This window comes from Sitodiplosis mosellana, unplaced genomic scaffold (genome assembly GCF_009176505.1).
Source record: "Sitodiplosis mosellana isolate CC-2019 unplaced genomic scaffold, AAFC_SMos_1.0 Smas_scaffold_6191, whole genome shotgun sequence".
NCBI classification, from domain to species: Eukaryota; Metazoa; Arthropoda; class Insecta; order Diptera; family Cecidomyiidae; genus Sitodiplosis; species Sitodiplosis mosellana.
Window position 1 is genome coordinate 997,842 of NW_022601432.1, and position 14,974 is coordinate 1,012,815.

The 14,974-nt window shown below is 35.9% G+C and overlaps 1 protein-coding gene across 8 annotated transcripts in view; it reads left to right on the forward strand.

Moving 5' to 3' along the window:
• Positions 1-13,174, forward strand: part of LOC129576603 (WD repeat-containing protein 47) — an 83,366-nt gene extending 70,192 nt beyond the window's left edge. For 4 of the 8 annotated variants that reach the window (XM_055461894.1, XM_055461895.1, XM_055461891.1 and 1 more), the window contains 5 exons: positions 6,620-6,789; positions 9,304-9,321; positions 10,408-10,804; positions 10,899-11,122; positions 11,209-13,174. In XM_055461894.1, coding sequence (XP_055317869.1) covers positions 6,620-6,789; positions 9,304-9,321; positions 10,408-10,804; positions 10,899-11,122; positions 11,209-11,434 — 1,035 coding nt within the window. In that variant the 3' untranslated portion in view covers positions 11,435-13,174. The remainder of the gene's footprint in view (positions 1-6,619; positions 6,790-9,303; positions 9,322-10,407; positions 10,805-10,898; positions 11,123-11,208) is intronic. The other 4 variants (XM_055461892.1, XM_055461897.1, XM_055461896.1 and 1 more) reach the window with 1 other exon arrangement.
• Positions 13,175-14,974: the final 1,800 nt, after the last annotated feature.

Genomic DNA, 14,974 nt, shown 5'->3' on the forward strand with positions numbered 1-14,974 from the left:
TCGGTGCACGGCGGGTGCTCTTATCTTGTGTGGAAACTTTCACTTCAAAAATATGCATTGTAACATAATTTCTTCTACTTCTCTCCACCGCCACACACCACATTCAATGTGCTTCAATTTTTTTCTCTTCATCGTCGTCGTCGTCTTCTTCTTCTTCTTCTTCGACATATATGTACTAAGAGTTGCACTGGAAAAAGCAAGATTGCATAAAGTTCAGAGAAGAAAGTTACCCAGGCGAATTTGAGAAATTTAATCACGCAGCGAAATAGAGAGACTAATAAAATTGTGTGTGTATGTGTGCGCATCAGCGCGAATGAGTGAACAAACATACGTCTCAAGATTTTTCGCTCAGTTCAGATGTAGTAACGTGTAAAAGGTTCAGAAAGAAAGGGAGAAATGCGAGAATGCTTTCAATTGTTTGTACACTGTGCACATTACAGTCTCACCATTTCAACTTGAGATCCACTTCGATTTACCTAGCTCTCGAGTCTTTTGGTTGTTCGGCAAGTGCCATCAATGCATGTTCGCTCTAACGCGCCACTCGCGCGCTCACCTGCGCATTGCATAAAATTGAATTGCATCGGAAAGAGAAATTGCGTTTTGCAAAATTACAAAGAATAAAAGTTGTATGTCTAAACGTTTCCATCTAAAAAAAAAAAACAAAGTTGGCCGTACTCGATAATCAAAACCACTCTCTCGCTGAATCAATGGGCTCGCTAGAAGCGAATAGAAGGAAAAGTTGCACGAAATTTTCCATTCTTCGATGCGCGTCCACAATACTCATTCACACAAAACAATTACTACCAAATGACCATTGTTCATGTGGTTAGCACTTAGACGCTTCAGAAAATTGCCTTCCATTAAAAATCATTAAAAGTGATCAACCGGAATTCCAAACAACGCTGTGATGATGTGAGCCATCGATGGATCCATCTCTTAATATTGATGTTAAATTGATTTTGCTGTCTCTGTTTGTAAAAGTGACTTAATTTCGTTTCGTATTTGAGCCATATTCCTTTCGAATGAAATAAAACCAACAGTAAATCGAATAAAATTTCACTTTTCAAATTCCGCTTAACGCCAACTGTTTTGTTCGGATCATTTATTCATGCGGTTGTTGTGATTTCAATTTTCGCTTATCTCGCATTGGTAGCCGCATCTTTTGTGTGCGCGGCGCTCTGTCTATCGCTGGCAAGAAGCGCGGAGCCATTCTGAGTGTTTGACCCATTCCAATTGTATTGAATTAAAGTTGACCTCGTTCAGGTGATGATTGGAAAATAAAGACGTTTTCGATGATTAAAAATAGAGTTTGAATAGCATATTGCATGCAAATTTTGATATTTCATACTTTTTCGCATGGATTTTCAAAAGACTCGAAACCGAACATCCAACAAAAAATGAACTAATTTTTCATGTAGATGCAAAATAGCATTTAACCTCATGTCACAGTGAAACACTTTAGCCGAAAAAAAGAAACCGAATTAGACAAAATGATGCATATCTCTCATCATCATCACCATCGCAAAGCGAGTGTGGAATGAAAAGAAACGGAAAAGAAATTAAATCTTTGCATTTTAAAAGTGTATTTAACATGCCGGGGACAAATTAAGCTCTAAATGAACTAAATATATCTTTAAAAGTGAATGTCACACCACATTTCACAATGCGTATCATTTGAATGTCTCTCTTGTGTTTCTAGTAAAAACCAATTTTCATTTCATTTGTTTGTCACTTGGATTTTTTTTTGCGCTTGCGTATTTTATTTCTTTTCTTTTTCTTCGTCGGTTTTCTTCGCTTCTCGTTTCGTTTGGCGTATAGTATTCTCGGTTTTTTTTCGCTGAAAATTACGTAAAATTATTTTTATTGATTTAGTTGTTTTCGCCTTCATTTCCATTCAATTGAGATTGGTGCGAATTTGAGGTGTGTGGTTGTGCGAGCGCTCGCGCGTCCGTTAAGCGCCAATGCATATGACCATCGTTTATCGAATTGATTGTTTGTGAATATCGTCGCAATGCCATACATCTCTCTCTGGCAATATTGTTTCGTTTAATCCAGTATTTTACGTAACTTAAAACGAACGCTGACAATTGATCTGCTTTCGATATACATACGGCCATGCCATTTAGTTTGTTGACTGAGCTCGCACAATGCACCATTAAGACGATGCTTGTCTTCATTAGCCAAAAGAGAAAGATGAAACAGATCCGGAATAGCACGATATATTTTGGCACCGTTTGTTTCTCTCTCTCTTCATTTTGTCTGCCATGCATTTCTTAATACTGTGTGGTCATAAAATGATGAACAATATGATGGCTAACACCAATCACACATCATACGATTGAAACAATAAAAATTAATTCCAGCGTGCAAGTAAACGCAAATAGGGATCCAACGCGCGAAATAAACAACCGCGACCAACAACAGAACATTATCTTCTACCGACCAAACTATACCAACCAGTTCAAGTTACACGTTCCATGCCATGGAATATGACAAAACCAAAATTATGGAGAATTTCCCGTGGACTTTGCGTCTTCTATCTCTCTCTCTCTCTTTCTCTCTCTCGTCGGTTTGTTCATATGACTCATGAAAGTGTATGGATGTTAGCAACAATGTGAAAAAAGAAAGAAAGAAACAGAATCACTGGCAAAATATGCGTAAACGGGCTAGCATGAGCAGGTTCGAAATGAAATCATAACAAAGCATCATTAACCTGGAAATACTTTACCGCCACATATCTCATTACCTTATTTGAGTGTTTGTTTGACGGTTTTATTTTTACGTTTTTCTCTCTCTCTTTCTCTCTCTCTCACTCACTCGTCTTATTTGGTCCAGATTCATTTTTGCACATCTTTTTTTCTTCTTTCGTTTCATTTCTATTTTGGTAATTTTGTTAAATTCGTTTCAATGTTTTGGGCTGACTCGACACTTTGCAACACACAACCCAAATAATGCCACAAAACTGATGTGATGTGTAGAAAAAGTGTCGTTTTGGCTGCTCGCGCAGATGTTTTCAACGCTGATGAAAAGCGTTTTGTTTCTGTTTTTTTTTTCATTATTATTACGTAAAACAAAGAGATCTTGGGAACCGATGAGAGAAACGAATAACACAGAAGTAAAACTTCAAGAATGTGTAAATTCGTACACACGCTAACAATAATCGGCGAAATATCTTCACGTTTGGCAGCTCCTTAGCTATGTTGTTTTTCGCAGTCCGTTCAAAAATTTGAATCGAGAGCACGAGCTATGCGTAAACAATGCAAACAACACGAACAGTTCAATTACATAAGAAAAAGAAGAAGATCGAAGTGTGTGATCCGGTGAGCAACGCAAAACCAAACCAAATTGCATTGTTTATACACGCGACATGGTTTCGGTTTCATATTTTTTGGGTTTTCGTTACATCGAACACTCCATTAATTGGATGGTTTGCGTGGAATGCAATCCATTTTGTGTTAGAATGAACGCAAATCACAGATCGATTACAATCATTTTCAGCTCTGTTGATAAGTCAATCGAGTGGAAAATGTTATGATTTAATTGCAATTGAATGGTGTGTGTGTGTGATTTGCAAATCAAGATAACTCACGTTATCCGATGCAAGCCATACAATGTTGCATGCTTTCAATGCACAATTCAGTGCATCCTTATCGTTGTGGTTTTGCATTGCATTTGAAAGGGAATCAACCGACATTGGTTGGTCTTCGACACGCGAGTGCTAAAAACCGGAAGTTGAAAATACAGTTTTTTATTTGTTTAAGGCTATAATTTGGATTTAAAAGTAATTTCCAGCCTCGCGGTCAGAATGGTGTTCAGCATTGAATTGGGAAATAAATCGAGAGAAACTCACTCTTCTTCTACCTCTTGCTTTACATTTCGCTGCTTCGTTGGGAACAACAAACAGCAGAAGAAACAAAAAACGTGTACATTTTCAGTAATTCTCATCGTTAGTAATTTGTGCCTTCGTGAGATGTCATCTGATCGTAATTATGTTATGAAGACAACATTATTTCGTCATTAAAACTACGCTAAATTATAAATTGCACTATTTTCTACCATGGGCTAGAAGAAACAGAATACCATTTGAATCGGATAGCGTGAATATGAAAAAAGCGAAAGATACACAGAAAAACACAACAAAACAAAACCAAAATGGTATTAACGAAAAGAACCGTTTTTCTTCCATTCTGGTCCGAGTGTTGAAGAATTGATGTAAGCAAAGCAGCGCTGCACACACATACACTCAACGACGACTGAAGAAAAATGAATTATTATTATTGCAATTAGAAAGCGACAAATGAGATTTTTCTTGTCTGTTTCATTCTTTGCGTGATTCATAGTTTTTTTTCTTCTAGTTGTTGTCTTGCATTGGACTGCAAAACGGTATCAAATTGTGCGACACAACAATTTGTGGATTTCGTCGAAAGAACAACAAATGAAATTCGGTCACGATTCTCAATTTCACATCTTGATTTTTACGAGACCAAAACTGATACAAGCCTAGAAAATGGAACCAAATTGCAATTAAAATGATCACTTGGTTACTGCTGGTTAATTGAACCGATGCTCCAAATGATACATTTTTTGTTTTGCCATTTACGACAGCAGCAATGTACCATTTTTTGCACAATTGGCTCAGGTCGAAACGAGTTTTTCGTTTGATTTATTCCATTTGGAATGTTTCCGTTGTTTCTTCTGTTCTCGTTGGTAATTGAGATTTTTGAGCGAAAGAGAGCCTATCATTGGCTGTTACGAGTCGATTTGTTGCTACCATATGGATGCATGCAAGCCACTAAATTGTTGATGACTTTAGTTGCCATTGTTAATCTAAAATATTGCCAACAATACAAAAATCGAACTGGTCATTGAGACCCACTCACATTGAGATAAACTCGATAAAATCTTGAATTTGTTTTTTTTCAAATTTCATTTCGTTTCTGTTCCATCCAATAAATATAAAGTGCAAATGATCGAAATTCCGACAGGCAGAAAAAAAAAATGTCTGCAGATGAAGAGCGGAAACAAACGATCAAATTTCACCATTGATTACCGTATGAATCGTTAAATCTGAACATTTACAATGCGTGCAGACTGGAAATATATCGCGTATGCGCGATGTGTTTATTGTAAATTGATAAGTTTTATTCAATCGCGATCAACACATCTTAAGCGAAAATAATAAATGGGTGATTTGGCATTTCTCTTTTTTTTCTCGCTGCCCGTCAGTGCTTATCTTTCTCATTCAATCACGGTGATGCTCTCTCTCTACCTCTCTCTATCTCTCTCGCGTTTTCACTTTATGACGCGCATTTTCCCATATTGAACACAAAACACACCATCTGCGATGTCCATGTATAATGGACGTCGTCATGATTGTCGAACTGAGGGATTGAGTAATAAAAAGCAAAAAAAATTATGGACATGATTTTATTGTCTTTCGCGAGTGAAGAGATGGAAATTGACAGTGGCAATGCGCTATTAAAAAGGCACATTTGATTATGATCGAAATTGCATTTTAAAATAGTGATCGACACCACTCAGATACAATTCAAAATCAAATTGGTTTTTTTTCAGCGTTGATAAAAATGGAAAATTAATTGAGAGATGTGAGTTTTTTATTTTGAGCGTTTCCAATGGACGGTGTTCAATAATTAATCAGCATTTTGATTGGTATTTTATTTCAAAGTGGTATTATTTTCAAATGGCTGCCGTCATCGTTCAGCGGGACTACTGCGAAGCAGTTGTCTTCGTTTTGTATGCGCTGCCATTGAAAGTGTTTATTCATGCCATTCACTCAGCTTTGGTTCAATCACACTTGACAGCTACAAACGGCACGCTTAAAATCATTGCGTATTTTTTAATAACTCAATTCATCAATGAAATTTATACTTCAGCGATTTCAACTGTTTTCGCAGAAATTTATTGTTATTTTCTTCTTCGAGCGAACTGAAAATTATCATTGATATTGAAAGAAATAATATTCGCGCATTTTCTTTTGGTACAATGCAAAGCGTAAAATTAACAAAATCAAAATCAAAACAAATTTATGGCTAGAAGGTGCAAGCGAGCGATTCATTTTTACCATTCTTGTAAAATACGAAAACAAAAACGTACGTTTTGCATCGCATTCAAAAGCAATTTCGCCCCGGTTTGAGAATTCTTTTCGCATGTACACGGAATGCGTGAAAATTTCGCTTTTCAAATGTTGCATTGTTTTGTAGCAACGTGGAAAATCAACACAGAAATGCGTAAACTTTTGCATGGTTGGCTCATGCTCGTTACGTGTTTTTGTTTTCATTCCATTGAAATCTTGTGAATCGACCGAGAAAAAAAAACAGTTGCAAACCAAATAAAAATCCCTCGATGAACGAATGCGGGGAAATTTCGGTTTTTACTATTATCTGGTTGGTGAAAATATTTTCAATTTATTTCAGATGTTGAACAAAGAATATCTTTTGATGCATTTTATGTTAACTAAACGGGAAACACAACTCAAAAAGCAATGATGACTCTTTGTACTTTGCAAACGAAAGCAAAAACGAAAAAAAAGTATTTTTTGTGATTTTAATTAACGAATTTCTCCTTTTTTTCTCTCTCTCTATCTCTCTCCCAACTCCAGATTCATCATCAAAATGATCCGAGTCGACCACGCTTTGTAGCTGTCACAACATTGGAAGATGTGCAAGCGGTTCGTTGTGCCGAATTCCATCCCAGTGGACGTGTCTATTCGGTTGGCTCAAATTCGAAAACATTCCGGATATGTGAATATCCATCACTTTCAGAAATCAGGTAAATAATCCAATAGCTTCGTGATTCATTGAAAAGAGAACAGGAAGAAATGGGCAACTTTTCGAATACTTCACTCATAAAACGGTGAAGAAATGTGTTTTCTCCATTTCACCATGAGTTCACGATGAGGTTTTTTTTTGTTTATCGCGCAGGCAACGTCGCTTTCTTCGTATACAAATACATGGGAAAGGTTTGACGTAAGACGCCAAGACGCCTCTACGCTTTGAATGCTCAAAGCTGTCATCGTACACATATTGAACACAAACATTGTCATTTACCCAATCGCACTCCCACAAATGAACGCATCGATAGTGCCCGCTCAATATATGTACGACGACTGTTAAGCGATCTTGGCACAAGAGAAGGCGGCGACCTGTGCCAAAATATTCATGCGCGCAGAAAGATTTAACCTAATTCTAGTAACCTAATCGCGAATAGTTGCCGCCACAATTTATAGATCCGTTGATTGATCTCGTGTAACAATCGTTATTAATTGCACAAACTCAACACAACATTCCAATGGGTAGCTTGTTTTTTTTTTGCTTCTTCTTATAATTCTTGAGTGACGCACAGAATATGGGATAAAATAGAGAAGAAGAAAATTGGAGATGAGATAAGGTGTTACAATGAAACAGCGGCACCCATTAATACTGTCTGACAATTTACATTAACATTAGAATAGATCGAACTACAGCAACAGAATGGCAATCAATAATAATGCGCGTGATCGTATAGAGATTAGCATTTGTGTTTGTGTGTGTATGAGCAGCTGGTGATCATTTTCATCAGTTCAGGCTTCTTTTCGTTGAAGAAATTATGAAGATTAAAAAATCGTTATAAAATCTTTTTTTTTCATAGATATTCAAGTTTTGTAACGCATGAAGCGATCTAATTTAATTGGCTTGGAAAACTTCTTGATGAATCACGAGCACGCACGCAGTGAAAAATGCGAATGTTGGAGAACGGTGAATTCAACTCTAGTGTGGATGTGTGTTTGTAAGATGACGACGAACTTGAAATGACCATTAGTCATGTCCAGTTTATTGTAACGATTTTGTAATAGCAGACACAAAGCACAATATAATGTGTACAAGTTCGACGGCTAATCGACGTTGCCATGACAGATGCCGCGAACGTTTATTTTGATGATAATAATGCAATTGATGTTCGGTTCACACCCATGTCGAAAATACTGAAACGGATCAAATAAGTTCAAATCCAGACACGTGCTATAAGCCATTGCGTGCGATTAATTTTTCATCATGCGTGCATCATCGGCATTGTCAAGAAATTTTCAGGCCAATTTTTCCACAATCACCCGAAAGCAAGTTAATAATCATGTTGAAACATTCTCTTACCACTTTCGACCAATTTTTTTGGTAGTTTCACGCGCGTACCATTATATTCCAGAGTCGAAAAGATTTTCGTTTTTTTTTTCTCGTCTTTCAATGGGATGAGCCATCTCATCTAGTGAAACACAAACGAATGACTAAAGATTTAGCTGATAACGGTGTAATTGTTTGTCTCGTTTTTTTCTTCTTTCCGAACAAAATGGAAATTCTTTTGACGATGAGCTCGATTGTATTTCATACAATTTTGGTTTTGTTCTATATTTTACGCTTATTTCAACGCATATTTCACGACTAAGCGAAAAGTTTGGTCTATGACCCAAATTTTTAAGCAACACATTCCATGTTGTGTAGACCAAATCACACATACACACGCTCATACATTTCAAATCGCAAGCAAGAAGAGATTTTTAGTTGTCAGATTGCCAAACCAACAATTTTGATATGACTGCCATTAATTAGAACATAAAATGTTGTAATTAATTTTAAACTAAAAGAACGAATGAGTGGCGCTCCTCACGAGCATTGAGCTGACAACTCGTTTGTTGGTTGTTTCGTCAACAAAACAACAGCAAAAATGAACACTCACATCGTTAATTATATCATTTATGCCCGCCCGGTTTCTTGTATGCAGCATAATAATAATGAAATGTGCAACAAAGCCAGTAACTCACGCAATCGTCAGTCGTCGAGCAACGATTCCGCGCATAGATCCATAATAAGCAGTTAAAAGCGTTTCAATGCTTCTTCACATGACGAAGAGAATTCCGTCTTTTCAATCCAGTTCTAAACAGCATAAAAACAACAACAACAACACTCGGCCGTTTACTTAATTAACGGCACTCTTTTGTATCATTTATTCTTTTCGGGCTTCTTCTTTAGTTCCCTCATACAAACACACACACACACACACACAACACGGAAAACAATTCATCTCTTTTATGACAGTAAAACGCTTCTTTTTTCGAAATCACACACACACCAATACTAATTCTAATATAAATATTTACATTCTCGTTTCTTTTCATGTACCTCCTCCCCCTCCTCCGCACTTACATGAACATAATAATTACGAATTAAATAAAATGAATACCAAATTCGAACAAATCCAATCGAATCACTAAATTTTTTTTTTCTGAAACAAAAAACATTGTATACTCCTTAGTATGCTGGATTCACTGAGGTTAGTTCATTTGCTTGAGTTATATACTCTCGCACTCTTTTATCTGTCTCTCTATTTCATTTCGACTGCATCAGTTCATCGGTTCGCTTAGCTATTCTCTATATGTTTTTCAATTTCAAATTGCATGAGCACCATGAATCACAATCATACTGAATTGGCAAATCAAAATGCACCAGTTTACCTTTGAGTTCATCAACACAATTGATTCAAAAGTAGACAAATTGTTTAACGTTTGGTTCAAATTTTGATCAAACATCCAAAATTTAACACTTTTTCCATATCAGAATTTAGCTGTTGAGTATTTATTGGCAATGGCACACAGTTTTTCTTTGCACTTGAACCGACTCACAAATCAAAAGCTCACAAATAAACATACGACTCACATTGTGCATGTAATTAAAATGAAGTACTGGCAAAAAAATTTGGAATTTAAAATAAACAATTGTATGTCGAAAATTGTTGTAAAATGTACGTCAAAATTTGAAGAAAAAAAGTCAAAGTCATTTTTGTTTGCTGCTGACGACGACATTCATACATTCATTCATTTGTATCTGCGAATCATCAATATTTCGGATCAAGTATATTGTAATAATATCTCATTGATGCTTTAAACATTGTGAATGTGTAGCATTTCCCATCATTCATCACCGAACAAATTGTTCGTTGCTTGTGTTACACACATCTTACATATAAGTGATATGTCTCAAACGAATGTATTGCATCATGTTCAAATAGAAACGTGTTTTTCTGTTTGTATGCAAAAATGAAGGAAAAAAAAACACCAACTGAGAATAAAAATAGGACAATTTAAGTAGAACATCGAGATGCTTTCTGTTCCACATTTCTCCATTGAGTGGAAATGATTTTGCAATATTTCTATTATTCGGTTAAATTATGTAGAGAAAGAAAATAACTCGTCTTTTATCGGTTAAAACCAATAAAAGAATGATCTGTATGTCATTTTCTTTTTATTCTCAGACGTCCATCACACCATCATTCAAAAGTAGATTTTGTGTGTTGAATAAAAAAAATAAAGTTGCAAATTCCTAAACTAAATATTAAAATGTGCGTTATTTTCATACACAGAGAGGAGCACACGACGTATCAGCCGACTGTGCTGTTCAAGCGAACAAAACATCACAAAGGCTCAATTTATTGTATGGCATGGTCACCACAGGGTGATTTAGTTGCGACCGGATCCAATGACAAGACCGTAAAATTGATGCGCTACAATGAAGTACAAAAGCAATTGGAGGGCAAAGAGATCGAATTGACAATGCATGATGGTACCGTTCGTGATCTTTGCTTCCTCGAGGATAGCACAAACAAAACCAGTTTATTGATAAGTGGCGGCGCCGGCGACTGTAAAATTTATGTTACAGATTGCGCTACATCGACACCATTCCAAGCACTCAGCGGCCACGGCGGACACATACTCACCTTATATAACTGGGGTGGTGCTATGTTTGTGTCTGGTTCACAGGTGAGTTTTTAAATTTTTTTCGGTATTTCGAAGCACCCAATTGATTTACGTTCGAATTTCATTGATTGATGGTTTCTTTTTTGTATTTTTATAGGATAAAACTGTTCGTTTCTGGGATTTACGAACCCGCGGATGTGTTAATACAGTGACACCAGCTACTGTGCCCGGTTCGCGTCAAGGTTCACCGGTAACTGCAGTCTGTGTTGATCCATCGGGACGTTTGCTAGTGTCTGGTCACGAGGACAGTTCATGCGTTTTGTATGATATTCGTGGAAATCGTCCAATTCAGTGCTTCAAACCGCATTCATCTGACATAAGGTAAAATCATTTGATCCGAAAGAGCCGCACATTACATTGATCAAACACTTTTTAACACATTCATCTGTTCTTTATCTCATTTGCAGGTCGATACGGTTTTCACCATCCGCATACTACTTGCTCACCGGCGGATATGACAATAAATTGGTGTTGACCGATTTGCAAGGTGACCTTACGATGCCATTACCATCAGTGGTTGTAGCACAGCACACAGACAAAGTGATATCTGGACGTTGGCATCCAACCGATTTTTCATTCTTATCGACGTCAGCTGATAAAACCGCCACCCTATGGGCCCTTCCGCCTATCTAAGCTTTGCGCTCCTCCGCCCCACTCTAACTCTAACTCTTAAATTGTTGTTTATTTTCTGTCTATCTATCGCAATTATTTTTTATTTTTTTTATTTCATTTTTATAATTATTTTCTTTTTCGTTTTGTTTTACCTAAGGCAACTAATGAGCTAAATAGCGTGTTTTTTTTCTCTCTTTCTCTTGTTTGCCTTCACATTTTCACAAAACATATTGAAATTGTAACGAACAACATTAGTATGAAATTATTTAACTGTAGGATATAGGTTATAAGGCAATAAGAAAAAGAAATTTATTAACTTATTTTGGACAATTTTTCAATGCTAAAAAGTATCAATTGTTTATCTAGAGAGAAAAAAAAAGAAACAAACAGAGCAAATCTTCTTTTTTTTTATTGAGAAAATCCGTTTACAATCTCTTAGCTCCACTTTTTAACTTGTGCTATCGTTTTTTTATATTATGCCGTTGCATGTTTGTATTGAAAAATTGTCTCTATTTCTCGTATTAAGTTTCTTCTTTGTCTTTCTGTAATTTTTTTTTTAAAGACACTAACAATTTTTTTCGACTAATTTATTATTGAAACATGAAGTTTTTGAAGAATCTTTGCATGTAAATAGACACGCTAAAAAGCATCAACAATTCGACGTGTGCAGCACACAACTGCTTTCACAGACATACAATTATAACTGATCTATAACAACCTGCGAACATTTAATCATTTATTTAACTCATAAGTGCTGCGAACAAAACATGGTGAAAATTTCCCAGAAAAAAATTATACAAAAAACAATACACACGATTGATTTTCACATGAAATAATTGCATGAAATTGCAATTATTCACATGTGGCAAGAGAAGAGAAGAAAAAGAATAATTCACAATGACAATGTCACCGATGGATGGATTTTGTCAAGTTCTCTCTTCAAAGGTGGAAAAAAACATTATTACACCTAGACAGTGAATCTATTATTATGAAATAAGATATTTCTATAAGGATGACATGAGATGAAGAACAAAAAAAAAAAATATTTTATATATCGAAAGCTGGAAAATTCGAACAAAAAGATATGTAAGAATTGTCTTTTGTAGACCGAGCTGATCTGAAACAATATCGTTCATACACACATAGCGACTGAATCAAAATCAACTAAACAACTATTTCAAAATCCAATATAGCCGGAGAATGAATGGATCCATGAATGGATCAATGATTTTGATTTGGCTGATAATTCATTGTTGAGCAACATCGAGAATATACTAGTGGAAATGGAACATGAAATGAATCGCTAGAAATAAATGTGATCGTATAGTATATTTTGGAATAAAATATCATTGGTTTTATTTTCGAGGAAAAGTGTGAAATTAGAAATTATTCAAAACAATTTGGTTTTTCAATTCTTCATTGCCAATTCACTTTTGACTTTTCTGTCAGGATATCAAGTTCAGTTTCTACATTCATAACATTTCCTTCCCTCGCCCAAAACTGTAGCGATCACTTTTATTTTTATCGATTCATAAGTATAAAGGAAAAAAAAATGTGAAAATTATAAGAGTTGGTTGGAAGTTATAAAAGTAAAATCCCAAATAATTTGTTAAATGATAGAAAAGAAAGAAGATTTTTTGAATTGCCTTTGACCTGAAAAATGGTACCGAACATTGTTTCGAATTATATTTTGATACTTTTTTTTTCTCTTCTATCAGCAGTTTAGTTAATTTTCTTTAATTCGCGCCCAATACCGCTCCCTTTCCCCTTCCCCTTCCCTCCCGAAAAAAAATGAAACCCGTTTTATTAGTGGTAAACGGCAAGCGACATCCTTAGTTTTATATAACCAAAAAATGAAACCACATTAATGATATTAACATTTTATTGAACAACTAAAATAGAACATACAAAATTTCACAGGCAAAAAAGCAAATTAACGTTTATTATGTAAACCTAATTTAATAAAAGTAAAAAAAAAATGGATTTGTTTCATTGAATTTTTAAGTCTACCTTTGGGCGTTTAGTCGTGTCAAGTTGGATTGTTTTAGTTTTTTTTTTCTTGTCTTTGTAAGCGATTCCAGTGGAACGAGAGTGAACGAACGAGAAATGAAAAAAAAATCATGAACCAAACATGAATGGGACTGTAAGTGTGTGCGAGAGAGTGCCTAAAAAGGCGAATTTTTGGTGGCATTTCCATATCATGAACAAATGAGCGCGTGTACGAGTGTGCGTTTCAACAAGCCAGATGTTTTTATCGGAATTGGAATATTGCTGTGGGAAGAGAAGCAACTGGACAGAAATACACTCAACACAGAAATAATAACAACAACAAAACCATTTTGCAAAAGTCGTATCAAGTTCACGATTACAACTGGTTACGAAATGTTATGAGTCAATCGGAAGCGTGCACACACACACACACACAAATGCACATGTACAGTACATGAATTCTGAAGAAATGATTTTTTTTTTCATTTTATTTCATCGAATGGGTTAGCCATATGAATCAGATGAAAGCGAAACAAGCGGAAGAACACATGAAAATACACGATTTAAATTGTGCAGTGCATGCAAATGCCTGTTCACATAACCCATGAGCTGAGTGCATATCATCGACAGAAACCGGGCGATAGATACAAAACATATGCGGACCATAACGAAGAATTGTGATCGCACCATATTTTTTATTATATACAATTTGCCGGCTAAACTCGATATACTACACTAAATATGAAGAGTTCGCGTATACTTCTCTGTGTGTGTGTGCATTAGTGACGCCTTATCACGATTGCAAACCGATTTGTAACTGATGCGATTCATTCGATAAAATGCAGCGTCGATTGCCGTTAAACTTATTTCATTGTCGTTTGAGACGATTGATCGGTCGAATCACCATAGATCCAATGGAATTTCGACACACGCGAGCTCTCGATCAATTATTGGTGACGCACATGGGGAAATTACCATCGAATGTTTTCAATTCATTTCTTCCGCGCACAATCCAATGATTTATGTTTGAGTTTAATGTCAGCCGTACTTTTCCATGTACCACCACGCGGGTAATGTAATCTATTTGTATTATTTATTTTTTTCTTGCCACAGGCAAACATTGTAATTTTGCCTCTGGATGAATATTTGACGCAAAACGGCTCTCTTACGCATATCCATATTCCGGGAGAACCTTTTTTTTTATCATGCTATGCATTTTCACTGAAAATGCCATCACTGATAAAATAATCTGGGTGCCTGAGTGGATATCCCAAAACGAAAATAGCACCATAACACGAAGATCCATTACACTCGCCACAAATGCTTCGAATTTCGTATTTGTATAATTATTCGGAATTTGATTGTAAAGACCGTTTTCGGGTATGGTTTTTGTTTCTTTCTGTGAGTGAAGCTGCTGTGAGTGTACACGAGAGAGAGAGAGAGAGAGAGAGAGAGAGAGAGAAGGGAAGCGAATGATAGAGAGAGAAAGAGCATGCGGGAACGTTTAAGTTTGTATGTGTGTGTGCGTTTGTAAGCGTGTGCTTCTCGTATTGCTCTTCTGTCTTTCAACAT